This window comes from Apus apus, chromosome 4 (genome assembly GCF_020740795.1).
Source record: "Apus apus isolate bApuApu2 chromosome 4, bApuApu2.pri.cur, whole genome shotgun sequence".
NCBI classification, from domain to species: Eukaryota; Metazoa; Chordata; class Aves; order Apodiformes; family Apodidae; genus Apus; species Apus apus.
In genome coordinates, this window is record NC_067285.1 from 55,431,712 (window position 1) to 55,450,810 (window position 19,099).

The 19,099-nt window shown below is 38.6% G+C and overlaps 1 protein-coding gene across 3 annotated transcripts in view; it reads right to left on the reverse strand.

Annotated features, from left to right (window-relative positions):
* The window catches only part of INPP4B (inositol polyphosphate-4-phosphatase type II B), a 346,588-nt gene that overhangs the window by 296,719 nt on the left and 30,770 nt on the right, over positions 1-19,099 (reverse strand). For 2 of the 3 annotated variants that reach the window (XM_051617089.1, XM_051617087.1), the window contains exons 1-3: positions 11,003-11,094; positions 9,140-9,345; positions 6,509-6,567 (exon numbers count right to left, since the gene is read on the reverse strand). In XM_051617089.1, coding sequence (XP_051473049.1) covers positions 6,509-6,567; positions 9,140-9,251 — 171 coding nt within the window. In that variant the 5' untranslated portion in view covers positions 9,252-9,345; positions 11,003-11,094. Of the gene's footprint in view, positions 1-6,508; positions 6,568-9,139; positions 9,346-11,002; positions 11,095-19,099 lie in introns of those variants that run through there. The other variant, XM_051617090.1, reaches the window with a different exon arrangement.

Consider the following 19,099-nt stretch of genomic DNA (forward strand, 5'->3'; position numbering starts at 1 on the left):
ATTTACAGTCACTGCAAAACGTAGTAATTACCAATATCACATACATAGTATTTAGCCAAAAAAACACATGAACAATGGCATTCGATCCCAAAGCAATGCTACGCAGCACAGCAACACTTATTCTGGCTGCTCAGACCTTCAAGTGATACAGAGCTTGCTCTAGAAAACTGAAATCACCACTGAAAATGGTTTTTATAAAAGTACATCCTTAGCCAAAAGAGAGACTTTTATTTCAAAATGCCCTGGAGAGATCACAGACTTACAGAATGCTAAACCACACACAGAGGAAACCCTGCAGTCCAACAGTCCAGAAAAGGTTCCACAGCTCCAGCGTAAATAAAGCAAGCTCACTCTGTAAGAATATTTAGAAGATATCAAATTAGAAAGGAAAATACTAAAACTATGCTGAAATGCTGAAAACACATTGCATATGCCTGCCTGACAGCAGAGAAGATTCATTGATACATTCTCACATTTTTATGGCAGAATTTACCTACAGCTCTGATGTGAAAACCTGAGTAACATTTTCACAGCTGCGTCACAATGTAATTCATGTCAGACACTCACAGGTATGTCATTATTCTAGCATTTCTACCATGCATTTGGTTTGCTGGTTATTGATTTATGAGTCAATCTGGAATCTCACTTTGATGCTTTTCTGCCAACTGTTAATAATACATTACATTTGTGATAAATGCTGTAACAACATAATTTATGTTAAGCTTTCACAAACATTACAGAAACCTTGCCATTATTGACAGCGCAACCATTTAGATTTGCTGAATAATCTCACGTACAAAATCTTAAGCCCAACAATGCATTTGGTTTATGGAAAAGTAATTCATTACAAGAGAAGTCTCAAAAAATTCACCCCCTTTTACTTAATTCTCTCTGACATTAGCTGTATTATAGCACTCCAATTCACATCTGTGTGGTTAGGTGTGTACGTTTTTTCAATATAAATCCCTTTTTTAGGGGGTTAGGAAACAAGTATATAGATTTGCTACAGTGCAAATACACCATACATTTGCTCCCAGTACATTTTTTAGATTAGAGGAAAAAAGTGTCAGTTTTATAATTTTATGTGTGAAATAGGACTGCTAATTTAAGATACTTTCAGCACTAATAACAGCTTTCATTTTAAACTTTGTCATCCGTATAACTAAACTTCTTTCCTCCTGCATGATTACTTTTAAAAATTAATACATTATAAGAGTCTTAAAAGGTGACTTCTTGCACACAAAAGCAGCATGAGTTTATTGAGCCAACACATGGACAAACTGACCTAATAGATTGGAATGGTTACATCCACAGGATCATTAAACCACAAAAGTAAAGATTTACACACTAATGACTCTCCTAGAGAATTCACTACAGACTACTGATCAAAAATCCATTTTTAAATAAATTCCTAAATACAATCTGAAAAATACATAGGAATGTCAAAATGTTTACCCATTAGAACATAATGGGTCCTCTGGAGCTATTACTGAGATGCAAAAATATAATTGTACTTTTTAGGGTATCTCTTTATGCAAAGTCATTTACAAAACTGTTTAAGTATGAGCATTACCATTTGGAAATATCAGTATATGGGGAAATGAACCATAGATAGGTTAGGTAGCTTCTTTCTTTACTTCAGTAGCAATTGCCCCAAATTCACACATGCACAGCAAATGACAGTTCAGGTTTTTTTAACCACAGGAAGGTAGGGGGGTGGGAATCCAGTCCTGAACTGGCATGAGGATTAAAAGAGATTGAGAAAGGTTAATCTGCTTACTTTTTTCTTGGAATAGAAACAAAATAATAATTCTGAAGGACCTACGAACAGAAAACAAGGAAATGACACAGCATGACATCTAATATAAAAATAGGCACCGTTCTTTAAAAAAAAACTTAAAAGAGAAAAATCATTGCTAAAACAAAACCTGGATACAATACTGTGACCTGCAAAGAGATCAGGAACTTCTAATCAAAAGTCCTCTCTTATGCCAATGAAAAAAGGCACATAACTATATAATACTTATTAGAGGCATAAACAGCCATTGCCCAGCACTCTTCTGCCCGATTTCCCACTCACACGAGTTCTGCAACAAAGTACCTCCCAGGCTGGATTTGAGCAGAACATCTTGGGCACATGGTGTGATTCTAGGGGTGCCCTACATAGGGACAGGAGTCCCTATGATCCTGATGGGTCCCTTCCAACTCAGAATATGCTGTCATTCTGTGAACCCACATACAGCATACTTTCAGAGAAGTACATATCTCTTTCTAGCTCCAAATCATAACAGTTGAAAACACCATCTAACAATACTAATTTTATGTGTATTGGATTAGGATCCATAAGAATTGCTCCAAGATTAGCATGGTGTCAAACTTCTCTCTGGAAGCCCTGTCGCACACTAGGCTCCCCAGCCCAGTCACACTGCTAACCAGGGCTTTAGGAAGCACAGCAGTTTCAAAACTTCTGCCTTCAAAAGCTCTGTACACTGTCTGCACTTCATAGGATGCAAACACAAACATCTGCCACTTCCGAGAAGTGGACACAAAGCCTACACAGGTGGACACAAGTTTTTAGGACTTCACACAGGAAGATCTTAACAACATGCAGTTTCTATGGTTGGTTGACCTCAGCAGACTGCCACCCACCCAGCTGCTCTCTCACTCCTGCTTCTTAACAGGACTGGTGGAGAATATAAAATTTAAAAGCTCGTGGGTCAAGATGAAGAAGGAGAGATCACTTACCAATTGCCATCACAGGCAAAATAGTCTTGACTGAGGGAAAATCAATTTAATTTATTGCCAGTTAACAGACCTGGATGGTGAGAAAAAAATACAAGATCTAAAGCAGCTTCCTTCCACCTTCCTTGCTCCCAAGGCTCAACATCACTCCTTCATTCTCATCTCCTCTACCTAACCTTCCAAGTGGCACAGAGGGGATGGGGAATGGGGTTGTAGTCAGTCCATAACAGTTCCTCCAGGCTGAACAGACCCAGCTCTCTCAGCTTTTCCTCATACGGTAGATGCTCCAGTCCCCTAATCATCTTTGTAGCCCTGCACTGGACTCTCTCTAGTGGTTCCTTGTCCTTCATGAACTGGGGAGCCCATTCAGGGCATATCCACATGCTGAGGCATTTTCTCACACTTCCTAACCACTGTACAGCATTTTCCTCTTTCTTAAATACATCTTCCTAGAGACACCACATGCTTTACTGATGGGCTCAGCTGTGTCCTGCAGGTCTGTTTCAGAGCCCTGGATCTTGTCTCACAGAGGCCACTCCTGCAGACCTCTTGCTATCATAACTTTGCACCTACAACCAGCTCAATATGGTAGGGAACCAATCAGGGAAAAAACCCAAAACCAACCAACCAAAGACAAAACAAACAAACAAAAAACCAACAACAACAACCACCACCCACATTCAAAAAAAAACCAAACCACAACCAATCCCCCCAAAAAAACAACCCCCAAAGCCACCCAACTACCCACACCACACTGAGGACTATAATAGAAAGAAGTTTCACTAACACCAGCAGACACTGGATTGTGCATCAGGCCTTTAAATAAGTCTACTTCTTAGCAACCTCAAAGTCCAAAATAACCAACTCCACTGCTATTAAGGAAATATCTTTAGGATGCCTAGAAAGTTATTCTGCTGCTTCCAAATATGACAAAATGGAGGAATAAAACACATTTTTTCTGTCCATTGAAATCTTACTGACACACTAAAGACTTATAGCACAGATAAGCTGAGAAGATTCTACTTATACAATAGTATAATTTATGTACATTTGAACTAGAATGAGAGTCTGTCATTAAACTCCAAGCATTTGTATTTGCAGACATGCACGTGCCTCTGACAGCAATTAACGAATAGTAGCAAATCAGTCTTCATTTAATGCTGTGACTTCTGGAATTAGCTGTTCAGCATTCACATGAGCTTCTAATATATCAGCTAGTTTTCTTCCATTTCAAGCTCTAAGCCAAGTCATGTTCCAGCAATAAAAATGGGAACATGGTCTCATCAGCACAGTGCTGGGCACATCTCTTACACTCTACATTATTTGAATTAGCAAAGGTTTCAGTAGGCTATTAAAAGCAAAAAACTGGCAACTATGCTTGTTAAGATGCTCAGTTTTTACAATAAGACTGTTTTTGGTTATTTTATTGGCAAACTACACTCCCAAAATTCGAACTATGATTTATGTCATGAATCTGCTTCAGATGGGATGTCTGTTCATTTCTAGAATGAGAAAAGGAGAAAAAAAAAATACAGGGTACACTACCTTCTGTTCTCAAAAGCACACAAATTGTTTTGGTTTTACTTAGCATGCCTATAAATTGCATCCTTTGAAACAAGGATTTGAGATTAAAGAGAGACATGTCTTTGTCAAAGAAGCTATCCTTTACAGTACCCAGCAGATGAAGCCTCTGAAAATGACTGTTTCACAGATTCCTAGGATATAAGCTGACTAGGAAGTACCACATAATTTAGTTTGATCTACTATAAGACACTGCCCTTTAATCATTCAGTGGTCTCTGTAACTTATTTAGAGCCTAATAAATTGTGGCATTTTAAAACTGAGCACCCACTATATCTCACCACACTTGGGTTTCAGTGGACAATCATCCTGTGATGATTTGAATTTGTCTGACTTCACTTCCCAAGTTTTTCTCTTATCATGACCTCCCTAATTATAGAAAGTACCTGAAAAAACCTTTTGAAAACACTGACATTAATCAAGTCACCAGTCTTTTTGATAAGCTAATGCTTCCTTCCATAACTTCTGCAAATTTTTAAAACTTCTTTAAACAAGGAAATCAAAGTGAGATGTAATTTTCTAGTACTGACCTAAAGATAAAAATCACCCACCTATTTAACAGTGAAACCACAGCAGTTCAAGGATAATTCCCATTAATTTACTCCAAGCCTAAATCATTTCAGTATCAAGCCATTAATTCATGTCTCCAAGTTTCTCAAAATACAGCTTTGCATTTTAACAGTCTAAGTGGACCTAGAGTTTGGTCCATTTGCTGGTCCAACTGAGATTGCCCCAATTCCATCCATCTGTACCTCATCTACACATTAAAATAAATAATAACAAAAAAATAACTAAAAAACCCCAAAACACAACCAAGAAACCACACAAGGCCACCACGTACCATAAGAACCTGAATACCAACCCACCCTAAACCTTCTAATATATTAACATTAGTCCTATAAATTTCCAGAGCAAAATTGATAGCTACATTTCATTTTAGCAAAACTCTCCTACTTCTCTCTTCACAGTTATAAAGTTGATCAAAATATTTCCGGAAACTGTTTTACAAAATTCCAGGGGCTCCCAAGAAAATAGGATACTTGGAGGAACATGAAGTAGAAAAAAGTAGTTTGAAACTTAAAGCCCTTTACTAAAAATAGTTTCTGCAAGTCATACAGCAGAACAATAATGTATGAGGGTGTGACATGAGGGCTTGACATGAGCTTGCTTTCTCCTACATAAAATATGTTGGTCCTTTTACCACCTAGAAGAATGCAGCCATATGAAACTCAAGCCAGAGAAACATTTATGTCACACTGTCTCATTCTGTTTGCATACAAACACAAATCTATCACATGCACCCAAACAGTGCTTTGAAAGCAAATACTGCTTTAAAAGCGTACCATATGTGCACATTCATTGCTACATTAAAATAAGCCACTATATCACATCAAAACAGCTTTCAAACAGAAAATACAATCTGTCAAGCAGGACCATCCCTTTCCATCCAGCTGCTGGTCCATAAAGTATAGACACATCCTAAAAGCCAATTATAAAATACTGTGAACAGGTAAACATCTCAAGCTTCATACTAGTCTGTAATTCTTTACAATTCAGCTCTATTTTCAGGCGACTACAGAAGCAGTGTTCATACTATCAGACAGAAAGGGTAAGCAAAAGAGCAATTCCATAATTAGTCCTTGCTCCTTCCAGAAGATGTGTGGCTTCCACTCCTAATAAAGCCAATGGCAAATAAGGGTACTCGGCACCTCCCACAAGAGTTCCACTGCATGTCAGGGTCAGACCCTTGATTTTAAGCATATCGTTGTAAAGAGCAATTAAGGAAGAAAAAATAACTCCACTTCTCATAACAAATTTAGTTACAAAACCACACTAAAAGACTGTAGTAGGGATCAGAAATTCCATCTGGAACATGACCACAGTACCTCATTTAGATGGGAGATTTTGCTTTCATTTTTCCAGTGGATTGGAAACAATTCTGGATATAGACCCATGTATGTTATGAGCAGAATCTGGCCATAGACTACTTATGATTCAAGCTAAAATAATACCTAGTTTTACAGGTGCAAACAATGGAATTTATTTTCATCTCCACTACTCTAATAAGTGAATATTTTTTTTTGTCCCTAAAAGCAGAAAGCAAAGTGATAACATGAAAAAGGATTACTCAAGTTCTTACAGATTAGACTAACACATCAAGAAAAGCAGTAGAAAAATGAAGTACCTTATTTTTCATTAGAAAAAGCAGATTTCCTTTCAGTCGGCACCATCTCTCTCTTGGTTCTGTATGCAAAAAAGTAAGAGATTAATAAAAGCAACCTTTTGTCCTCACATATTAAATGCTTCTTAAAGAAGATGTATTAGTTATAAAGGTCAGAAAAGAAAATCATTAACCAAAAAAAAGCCAGCTTCACTCAGCAGCTGCCAATGTACAACATGCTGTTAAATGCCAAATAACTTCCCAGAAGGTTTCTTCTACTCTGCAGCTGAGAGAATTGGTGACTGCAGCATACACTCAACTGTTTTTTTCTCTCTTTACCTCATTTAGGAGCTGAAACAGCCACTTTAGTATGGAATGGCTTTTGCTTCTATCATTTCAAGAGATGAAATATAACCCTTTTTAAGGCACAAAAAGCTTTAGTACTCTACTTAGATTAGAATATGCTAATTGGAATTTACAATTTTCACAAAATAAAAAGGCAAATGAGATCTAAATATTTACAGTCACTGCTATTACTATTTTAATGCACTTTTAACAAATGCTTAACCAATAGGAGTAACAACGTATTTGTGTTTATACACATGTAATCAAACTTTTAAGAACAGAGAATGTAGGTTGGTGAGTGGGCCAAAGAACTTGAAAAAGTTCTTAATAAACTAGCTCTTCTTAAAAAAAGCATTTTAAAAATTACATTCTTAACATATGAAGGAAAACCTTTACACAAGATATATGCTTTTATATTTTTGAGAGGGCACATGAAATCCCACATCTCCAGACAGCAGCCAGCCTCCAATTGCTAGGGAGCTGGAAGAAGAGCTGTACCCTAAGCTCAGTTATTCCACAGCTGCCTCTATGGAACTCTTGTACTTCCCTCAAAACTGCCACCACTAGAGATATAATATTGACCAAGGGGATGCCTTGTTACAGTAAATAATAAAATTCTCTTCTGCACTTGATAGTTTCAATTAAAATGTTTCAATAGGCAACATTTGAAAATCAGAATAGCTTTTCCTCCACAATGAAGTGGAAGGTTTACACTTACAGGCACTGGGACTTAAAATAACTTATCATTCATAACCTGTTTGATTTTTTTGTAGAAAAGAAATTGAAGTTCCTGAATCTTTCCAGACCTACTGAAGTGCAGGAGTAATACAGAAAATAATGTAGTATAAATGAACACACAGCCACCAACTAAAAATCTAACCAGTTATCAGAGTATGTTGTTTTACAGTGTAAGTACAGGACTCTGCTAAGATTAATTCCATCCTCCAGAACCCTGTGAACATCAGAAGGAAGAAATCCTATCACATTCACACTGCAGCTTTTTCTAAAAGAAGATATTTTTAAGTACGATTGGGAAAGTCACTACCTCATAAGTGTGAAAAATAAGCAAGCCCAAAGATTAGTCAAGCCTAACAATGATAAGTGAATAGTATATACAGTGACCAAAATGGCTCCAGAAATTACCCTTCTCTCAAGAAGTCATAACCTGATTGCTGGGAGCCAAAAGGATTCGCTGGGCAATACAAGCATCCAACACATGCATAGTTTCCTAAACACTTCCCTAGAACCTACCACCCCTGACCATGGCACAGATAATTTGGTCTGTCTCGGGTCAACCTAAGGTTTTTAGCAGCAACATTTTCTCTCAATATATCTGTAAAGGAAGAAAAAACACAAAACATTTTCATGAACATCAGATATTCACTGGACAGGGCTCGATGTGCTGCCTATGATGAGAACATAGGGAGAGAATGCTGTCAAGGAGCCCCAAAGCAGCCAGCAGTGCATGTTCACTTGTACTCTGTTCAGACAGTTCACTGCCTTCTCTACAAGAAACTCCAGCTATTTGTCATCAAAGAATGTACAAATATTCTGAAAGTGTGGCACAAAATTTTGTCATCCCCTGAGTCTGTGCTGGTTTTTTGGTTTGTTTTTTTGGGGGGGGCTTGGTTGGGTTTTTTTGATTGGCTGGTTTGGGGGGTTTTGTAAATGTTTTTGCTTTTGTGTTGTTTGTTGTTTTTTTTTTTCCTAAAAAAATAATAGTAAATGTAATAGCAATAAAGATCAACTGGAACAAGTAAAAATAAAATATTTTCCATTGCCGAAATCATCGTATTAGGACTTACTTTACAGCTAAATAGGAGCTATTTCCTAACAGCTACCAAGGGAACAGACATTTATTCAAGCTTACTGGAAACTGAAAGACATTTTAAAATATTATCATAAAAGCCTGAAGAAATCTACAAAGGAGGTGGGAAGTGAGACACAAAAAACCTATAATGATAAAAGAATACAGGGTTTGGAGGCAGGAGAGGCTGGATATCTAAACTGAGGGGCTGGATATCTAAACTTTAAAACAACTAATTGCAAAAAAAAATTCACAGGACAAATTAATGACAGTGTTAAAGACTGAGTACTGTTTCTCACATACAAAAAGATCCTGCAAATGTGAACAAACTAAAGAGCTGGTTTTAAACTTCTTTATTTAAAGGGTATTTAGCACCACTCAAGCATCAGTAATGAAGAAAACTTAAAACTCCGAGGTGGATGCAATTAGTGAAACTGTAAGCTGACAGCTACAGACAACATGCACATCAAGCACTAGTAGTTTTCAATGCAAGTCATCTTTACCGATTAATTTTTCATCCCCGACCATTCTGCAAATCTTCAGTTTTCCTTCCTTGTCAAAACAACCTGATGGTCGCCTGGCCAAGCAGGCCAGATCTTTAGCATTGAACCTCATGGGGTTGCCAGGGAAGAGGATGAAGATGAGTAAGAGGTGGAGAAGGACAAATGGAGAAGCTGAGCAAAATCTGGGCAGCAGATATGTAGGCCAACTGAAACAGGAAAAACAAAAGGAAACAAGATGCCACCATGTTGTTGTGGTTTCTACTCTGTTGAGCACTCCAAACACTGTACTTTCTTTCATAGTATGGGACCGGTGTAAGCAACAGGGAAAAAACCTCAGAGTTACATAGGTGAAATCTCCCCACGCACTGTAAGAAAAAAACCACCATAATTTAGCTTTCCAGTGTTTCTATAACCTTATGCAGAAGCTGCAATTTTATGCAGTTCATCAATATTGCTAAAAATATATTTCTGCTACAGGCATATAAATAACTAGAAAGCTCAAATACGCATTCATGGGACAGGGAGAGGGGGGAAGATTGCCTTGTACTTCCATCTCCTTCACAGGAACAGTAAGTCTAATAAAATACTAGCTGTTTACTATAAAAGTTGTCCACATACTCGAGTATCCATGTTTTGCTATACTGACACTGAGTAAGACACTGTCTCCCCTTTTGCTCATGGCATATCCTAACAGTTTTCAGTTACTTGGGAACATTTTCTTCTGTTTTCAAAAAAATCTAGTTGTTTCCTCAAAAAAAAAAAAAAATCATTTATTAGAACTACACCTACCAAACTTAGTAAAAAAATGTACTTGACACACATAAGAGATCTGTTTTTCCCAGAGCCCCTTCTTTGTTCATCCGAAATTGTTTTAAGATTAGGTTCAATAACTGTAGTCTTGACCAGAGGAAGTTGGAAACAAATATTTTTCTCTAAACTGCAGTTAACAGAGCACCATTTCACACTGCTGCAAGAAGGAGAAAAGAAGGGCAGAAAAGTAGTTTTAAACGGATCTCCTTTTTAATCCCCAAAATATTATCTTTATATCTTAATATTCAACACTTTTGTAAAGGCCTTTCTGAAAAAGAATTCTTTGTATCACCTTTATTCAATCCAGTAACAGAAGTCTGTCAGATGGCTTTTAATGCTCCTTCATTCTTAAGAAAATCAACAAATGCACAATCCTCAGCATATGGGCTTCAGAAGGTACTTTCTGTCTCTAAATCAGAAACCTTTCTTCAGAGGACAACACTGCCATTTTTAGCTAATGGAAAACTACAACTCTTAACAATTTGTGATCAAATTACTCTCAACTGTTGAGATGAATAACAAGTTACGTTTTCTACACTGTCTTTCTGTGAGCCATTCCATTCCTACATTTCACTTCATATTCACTTTCTTTGCTCAAGTTTATCCTTAAACCAGTGACTGCTGTTGTGCCTGTTAAATTCCAGTCACCAAACCACAGCCAATCCCAACAGCACTACGACAGTGAAAGCAGACTAAGCTTAACTATTACTTTGTATGGTAAGAAGAAAAATTTTCAAGCTGTTTTTCTCCTCATCAGGTTCTACAATTCTATGGAGAGCTGCTGTAAAGGTAAAAGCTCTTTTAACTTTCCCTTTCATTATCAAATACCCTTGAAAGCAAGAAGCAGAACACACACAAGCAGACTCAAATCATATCTAAGCACCAGAAGACTGCAGCTTCAACTTTTCCATACATTACCACATACACACCTTCTTTTCCTCTTAGCATCAGCAGCTATACTAATTTTTATAAGCCCATCTTCATGCCTGGTGACTCTATTTCATTATTTTCTGCAAATTATAACCTCATAACATGGTAACCACAGAGCCTGACCTTCAATTTGTAGCATACAAACATGCTGCTGTGCCGAAAACAAGCTACTGACTCCAACGGAGGCTCCACGCAGGTGCAGCTGGCTGCCTGTGTTTTGGAAATTGACAGACTACAATTGTGGAAAGATGAGTCATACAGTATTTACAAAAAGGATATTTATCATTCAGTGAAATCTAACACTACAAGCATATCCAGGACTGAAGACCAAGTCCGTCAGCAGGGCAGGGGAAGATGCCGGCTTTGCCACACAACACGTGAAACCCAGCCATGATGCAACAGGCTCACGAGGGAATATAATCTGCAGGGACTATGGGACTGGCAGTGTGTCTATTCCTACTCTTTCGAGGTCCCTTCCAACCCCTAGGATTCTATGATTCTATGATTTTACAGCCCACAGACTGTACTTTTAACAACAGAGCACACAGTGTTTGCAGTACATCTATTTGGGTTTTGGTTTGTTTAAAAACCCACAAGCAAACATGAGATTAGCAAGGTAAATAATTTTTGTGATCTCCAATTGTGCACTGATTTTCTTTTGGCTGGTCCCCTCTCAGGCAGGTATCTTGCACACCTTCCACACAGCTTATTAGCAGCCTTTTTGTTTTATGTAACACAGTTCTAGAAGTTCAACTGCAACCTACTTAGCTATCGGTTTGTGAACCAATCCATTCCAGTCATTTTTATAAACACCTTTTAAATCTACCCTAAACAGCATCTTCAGCTGCATACTATTACTTCAGACTGTTAAAAATCTTTTTGAATAGCACAAGGAAAGTGAGACCCTGTAAATCTAGTCCCAGGTGGAAGTCATTGAAGGCCATCAATAACTGAACAAAACCATTGCTATTTAAGCAATTAAGGTTCCTGCCTAAACTCTAATCATGCTTGAATGTGGTAATTACTGTAATGCATGGACATCTGTACTCCACATAGAACTGCAAAACAGAGAAGACCAGGGAATGAGGCAAGTTGTAAATGGCTATTTTAAGACAGCTTTTGCTTTCCAGCAAAGGCAAAAACAGAACCACGTAACCAGAACATTTTGGGTTTCTGCAAAGACTATTAGAAACTCCAAGAGGAGACATGCATATTGATTTTGTTACTTTTTCCCCATGAGAGATGGCACATCCTCTTGCACTCATCTATCAGTAAAGTGGTAACGATTCAGAAATTCCTTTTAACACATCTGTGCATCACTTGCTCTGCGTACTAGCCAAAACATGTAAATCGTGTGGGACCATAAGAGTGGTACACAGCAGTTCCAACTCAAGACACCATGCTTCAGTACATATAAGCCAGTATCAGCCTTGAAATGCAAGGCAGCTGGGCCAGCAGAGTTCCACAGTGATAATAACCTAGGTGCCAGCACCTGTTCCCTGGAAGTTTACCAGGAAAGCTAAACCAATCTGACAATGCCTGAACGCTGTTCAGACCTAAAAGGAGTAAGAGATTGTGGGATTCAAACTTCGGTTTACTTTAGAAACCCACTCACCATTCAAAGGAAAACATAGCCAGCGCTGACACAACAATAAAACTCAAGTTCAACCCCCCATTCCCCCCTCCCCCCTCCCCAATAGAAGTGCCTATCTTCGGCAGCTTCACTGATTCTCCTTGAAAAGGCAAAAAGACTTTTTAGCTTAAAAATCCACTTCCCTTCTGTCTCCATTTTGGAATAGAGCTGTCAGTCAGGGAAAATACTTAGTCATATAGTGCCTTTAAAGGTTTCCCCTAGCTAATCTCTTTCCTAGCATGAACTCGATAGGAAAGATATTATCTTTGGTTATTTAATACTCGTGGTGCAAGAGACAGGCATTATTTAATACTTGTGGTTAGAGAGAGAGGCATGCTGCATCTTAAGTCCCTCTCAACATTTTTCCCTGCACAATCACCACAATCATAATTTATAAGGACACCAGACCAGTCCAATTACTTTGTGAATGGCTGGCAGAGAAAAAGGCAGAGGAGTCTATGTCCTTGGAAGTAATAATTTTAGAACAGATGACAGTTTTGACAGTTCATGGAGCGTAAAATTTATTAAGTCTTTGTTGGGTGTCCCCCATCCTCCTGCATTTGCAATTATGTTTTTCATGATCACTTGCTATGGACATGGAACAATCAGAACTATTTTATTCACATGACAGAGAACAAGAGCTAAGACTTACAGTAACTGTTAAGCACCAGACATATAGACGCACATTTTTTATTATCACAATGAGATAAATATACATTTTTTTATCACTTGAAGGATAAAAAACAACCTCTTACTCTACTCATAAATATTAGAAGTCAAGTAAAACTAACAGCATCTTGTTTTGAGTTTGTGTGGCAAGGTTTTGGTAGCAGGGGGCTACAGGGGTGGTTTCTGTCAGAAAATGCCAGAAGCTTGCCAGTGCCAGCCAGCTCCAAGATACACTGCCACTGGCTGAGGCCAAGCCCATCAGCAATGCTGGCAACACCTCAGTGATAACGTATTTAAGAACAGTGGGAAAAAACCAAACAACCTGTGCAACAGAATTTTGTTGCACAGAGAGTGAGAATATGCAAGAGAAACAACTCTGTAGACATCAAGGTCAGTAAAAAAGGAGGAGGAGCTCCAGGCACCGGAGCAGAGATCGACCTGCACTCATGGTGAAGATCATGGTGAGACAGGCTGTCCCCCTGCAGCCCACGGAGGTCCATGATGGAGCACATATCCAACCTGCAGCCTGTGGAGGGCCCCACACTGGAGCAGGTGGATGTGCCCAAAAGAGGCTGTGGTTCCTGTGGAAAGCTTATGCTGGAGCAGGCTGCCAGCAGGACCTGCGGCCCTCTGGAGAGATAAGCCCGCCCTGGAGCAGGTTTGCTTGCAGGACTTGTGACCCCCGTGGGGGACCCATGCTGGAGCAGTCTGTTCCTGAAGGGGTGCACTCCATGGAAGAGACCCACCCAGGAGCAGTTCATGGAGGACTATGGCCTGTGGGTGAGACCCCACATTGGAGCAGGGAAGAGCGTGAGGAGGAAGGAGCGTCAGAGACAATGCGAGATGAACTGGCTGCAACTCCCAGTCCCCATCCCCCTGCACCACTCAGGGGAAGGAGACAGAGAATTCAAGAGTGAAGTCGAGACCAGGAAGAAGGGAGGGGTGGGGGGAAGGCATTTCAAGATTTGGTTTTATTATACCACTCTGATTTGATTGGTAATAAATTAATTTAATTTCCCTGAGTCAGATCTGTTTTGCCTGTGACAGTAATTGGAGAGTGATCTCTCCCTGTCCTTATCTCGAACCCTGAGCCTTTTGTTACATTTTGTCTCCCCTGTTCCATTGAGAAGGGAAGTGACAGAGCCGCTTTGGTGGACAGCTGGTGTCCAGCCAGGGCCAGCCAAACACACATGTTCAAGTAATTTTAATTTACAAGGAACTTTAATAATCTAAGACCTGCACAGAAGTGACTTCAGCACAGAAGACTAACATTAAAAAAAAAACAACTACACATTGCCACAGATCTCCAGCTCTTGCACCCTGCATCACCACCAAGCTGGAGCTGTTGCAAGCAGTAAGTGTGGGAGGTCATAAGTGCCAATACAAAACAGAGTAACCACTGCCATGGCTGCTTACAGTGCCCTGAAACACCACCTTCATCACTATCTTCACATCCCAAGTATTCTCATGTATCTGAAGAGCAGTTCAGCATTATAGAAACTAGCACATAATACCTTGCAGCTTTCATTAGTTCTGCATTTAGTTCTAGACATTTTGGTAAAGCATTAAAATACAAGCTTTCTAATGATGCCATCTCCTAAACCCCTAAAAAGTCGATAAAATTGGCTGCCTGATTTCACTAGTTTAGCAATTTCAGAAAGAAAATTGCTAGAACTCATGTCTGCAATTCCTCAGAGACCCTGCCAAATACATTCTAAATTTCCCTTCTCTTCCTTTGAAAGGGTACAATATTTTTAGTCCACATCATTTTGTATTAAGAATTTCTTTTATCTTTGGAACACACACAGTGCATGAAACAGCCTTCAAAAGGAAAGCTTCAAAATTACTCTACATTTTCAAGGTCAAGAATATTTTTAAATCAGAGTTATTGCTCATTCAATATACTGTCTCTATTTCATCCATAAAGTAATTATTAAGCCAAAACCTATAGATATAATATGAAGTCAGCAACAAGAATTTCTACATGACAGGAGTTTCAAATACATGGATATATTCATACCTCAAAATGAAAAGTGTGAAAATCTAAACTATTTAATTTTTACCTTAAAAATCATTAACAGGTGATCAGCTGATTATAGAAGAAAACTGTCTTGGCTTACATAAATTCAGAGGCTGTATTCCAAAAAAGGTTTCAGAGGATGTGCAAATGGCAGCCTTAATACAAAGGAATAAAACAGAAAGGAAATGTGTATCTTACATCAGAATCTTCCTTTTAGTATTTCTTTTTCCCTACTGAGCTAAGTCAGGCAAGTTCTATATACCAGGTATCACTAAATTCTGGACCATCTACAGAAGGTATCTTTTGGCAATAAAATGTTAATTATGTATCCTTAAGTTCATATAGAAATATCAGCTGGCTGCATGCAGTCAGGCTAGCTGATTTTACCCATAAAACATCTCAGTTTATTTCTAACTTTTCAGTCTCTTCACTGCTGTCTCCTAGGATCTTATTTTCCACCAGCAAGACCAAAGCTAGTCTGATCATATAATGTGTGCAATTTTCACTTCTACTTTGGTGGGCTGCCAGTACTATTGTAATCTAGCTGAACATATTATCATATTAAATTAGTTGAAATGTTACTTCCTACCATTTGTCAGCCATTGTGGCCTTCCAGAAACAAACCAACAAAAACCAAGCCACAACACAACAGGCCTGTAATGTCACTTTCTAGGAGACCCTTTATTGAGCTTTCCTAGTTTTGATGAAACAACAGTAACCTAGAAAAACAATTGTGATTTTGTGTGTATGGAGGAATGGTACCAAACATTTGTTATCTATTTTTCCCAATAATACCAGTGGTCATTTCAGTTGTAGTTTACCCTAAAACACAAATACAATATTGTAATAACATTTATGCATTTATCCTCCCTACGCTCTCAGATCCTTCATGCTTACACTGCAGTGCCCTAACAAATAGACACAGGAGCTCCAGCCAACAAGACTCTCCCCACCCAGAGCCAGCCTCCTCCTTCCAAGAGAGGCATGACCTTGCAAGGCATGATGAAGCTCCACACAAACAAGTTGTCACCCTTGTACTGTCTGCAAGACCCTTTTTGAAGTCTTAATCAAGACTTTAAAATCAATCTATTAAAAAAAAACCAAACAAAACCAAAAACACACAACTGTGAGAAGTGAGCTGTTCCATTTGGAAACAGACAATGAAAAATGAAATGCTGGCTTGGCTTGGAGGTCTTCCCTGCAGTTCACAGAGTCCCCAGGCAAGCAAATTCCTAAATGAGTTATGTCATTTTCCAGCATTCAGATGTGACCTTTCAGAAAAAAAAAATATATATATATATACACACATATATTCCTGCATTTTGCTTCTCCTAAAAAGGAGAATACAAATTAACACCTATTGCAAAAGGCTGTATCATCTGGCACACTTACTGAACAATGTCCTTCTAGTTACTGATACTGACCCAAACGAAAACCAGCTCTGTGAAAAAAAGTCATTTATCCATTGTGGGAGTTGTCCCATATGGTTCACAGCCTAACAAACTGTACCACGCAAGGCAGAGGTTGAACGAGATGGATGTTTTCACCAGCATGGCCACCTTACTCAGTGGTACTTTCTCAAAGTGTTCAAACTGCTACTTTCCTCAGGCTGTGCTTGAGCAGCCACTGACCTGACTCAGATGCAGGCTCCTGGAAAAAAGGAGCCTTTCTTCCCCATGGCAGCACTAGTAGTGTTTATGTAGCCACATAGTCAGTTTAAGGAACTTAGCCTGATGAAAACCAACCAGAAAAAAATCAAGCAGTTCCCTGGCAGCAGAAACACCAGTGCCAGCCCAACAGGGAGGACAAGAATGTGCACCCATAGGTAATCTTTCACAGATGACGGGTACAACAGCAGTCTTAAGACAAAATTCACATATAAAGGACTTCAAACAGAGTCCTTATTCAACAGGATTTCTGGTAAATCCAAATTAATCTATGAGCTTCCTTCAAATCTCAAACCATAATTTCAAGAAGCACTATTTTACATTCCTCTTTCCCCCACGTCTGCCCAGGTGACGTGCCTGCCCAGCCAGGCTGCAGCCTTCCCACTGCTGAACAGCACAGTAGCACTGGCACGAACAGCAAGAAAGATGGATTATGAAAACTATCCACTTTAAAACTGATGCTTGAAAACAAATACCAGAATACAAAGTCAGTCTTCCTATTCAAAAGTAGCCACATCACTACTGTTCCAAAGACAGCAGCTAATATGAGTTAATATGAGTTAATGAGTTCATGAGTTCAGCCACTGCTATGACACTGTGGTCTCCAGCTAAATATTAGCATTTCAGTCAATATCTAGTTACAAATTTATTTACACAACTGATTCCTTTCTCTAGTCTCCAGGAACGTAAACATAAACGTTCTGAAACCTGTCATTTCAAACAAGACAAAAACCCAAAGCAAACCTGAGTATAGTACAGCCCAATTCACTAGGAGCTCTTATACACATGAAAATACGCAAAAGTCTGGAGGAGGCACTGTGCTGGGACCACTGATCCCATAAAAAAAGAGATGGGGGAGGACACAATAACCAACTTCAAAAAAAAAAAATTAAAAAAAAATTAGTCTCTAGAAGATACTTCCTCTCTATTCTAGCATCTATAAAGATACAAAAGATAGAGGCAAACTTAAAATACAACATTGCTATGACATCAATTTTACCAGTCAGTTTTACTGTAACAGACAAATGAGTACACGGACTGCAGCTTCTACTCTAAAGTGCAAGGGGGGGGGGTATTTTTCTTTTTTATTCTTAAAAAGTTTGTACTTCCCAAACAACTTTGAGTTGTTTGACCTTTTTAGCTTTGCATCATTTCCTAGAACCAAACAACCTTGACAGTCTTGGCATCTATATTGAGGGAAAAAAAATAAATAAATACTATATTGCTGAGAAAAACTAGTGATGAGAGTTTCTCTCTATTTCTTCCCAAACACTGAATTTGTGATATTTGGGGTTTATCTAAGCTAATAATATTAAAGACTTCAACAGCAGATTTGAAGGATTTGGGGTTCATTTGAGCTCTAAAAAGATTTTAGCTGTGCAACAACTGAGTTGAGTCACCCACAAAGTAAGATACAGCATAATATATTTTAAGAATAGGGATGTAAAGTATTTGGAACACAATCCCTTTGCTGAGTGTCAGACACTTGAGTTTGCCGACATTTTTCTTTTGGTATTAACAGGAAGGAACCCCTCCCAATTTTCTTAATAGCATCAATTCCACTTTGGCTGGTTTTTTTCCCCACAAGTTCTTCAAAAAAATAACAGAAGTGTTTTTCCTTACAGAAACTCTTTCATGTATCTGTGAAGACCTAGCAGAGGCTTCTGTTTTACTAACCCACAGTTAGGAGGACACCATGAGCTCTTCTGCTCCTGCACCTTTCGAGAGAAAGGGACTACTAGGTTTCCCTCAATTACCCCTAAACTAACAGCAGAAAAGCACAAAGGAGTAAGTATTTGATGGTGATATTTAATTTGAATAATTAAAAATAATCCAAAATACCAGAAAATATTTTAATATTTATATTTTCATATAAAGATATCACAAGTACCTGGTCACCTACATTTCCAACTAAAAAGTTGGTATCATTGTTGACAGCATAAACGCTGAACAAATTGAGAAAGTGGTGACTTTGTGCTGGTTTACTAAGGAAGAACAATAAATCATTTAACGGAGTCTCAATAACAATTATTCAATTTACATATGCAATGGAAGTCTCAGTTCAGCAGAAACCAGGGAAGGGAATAGCAGGGATAGGGATGCAAAACAAAGTTACAGTGGAAAGAAATGCAACACAGCTCATGGAACATGAAAATCCCTAAGGATGTCCCTGCTTTATACTGATCTGGGAGATACAGCAGTAAGTCACTTACTGACTTTCTGCCTCAAGA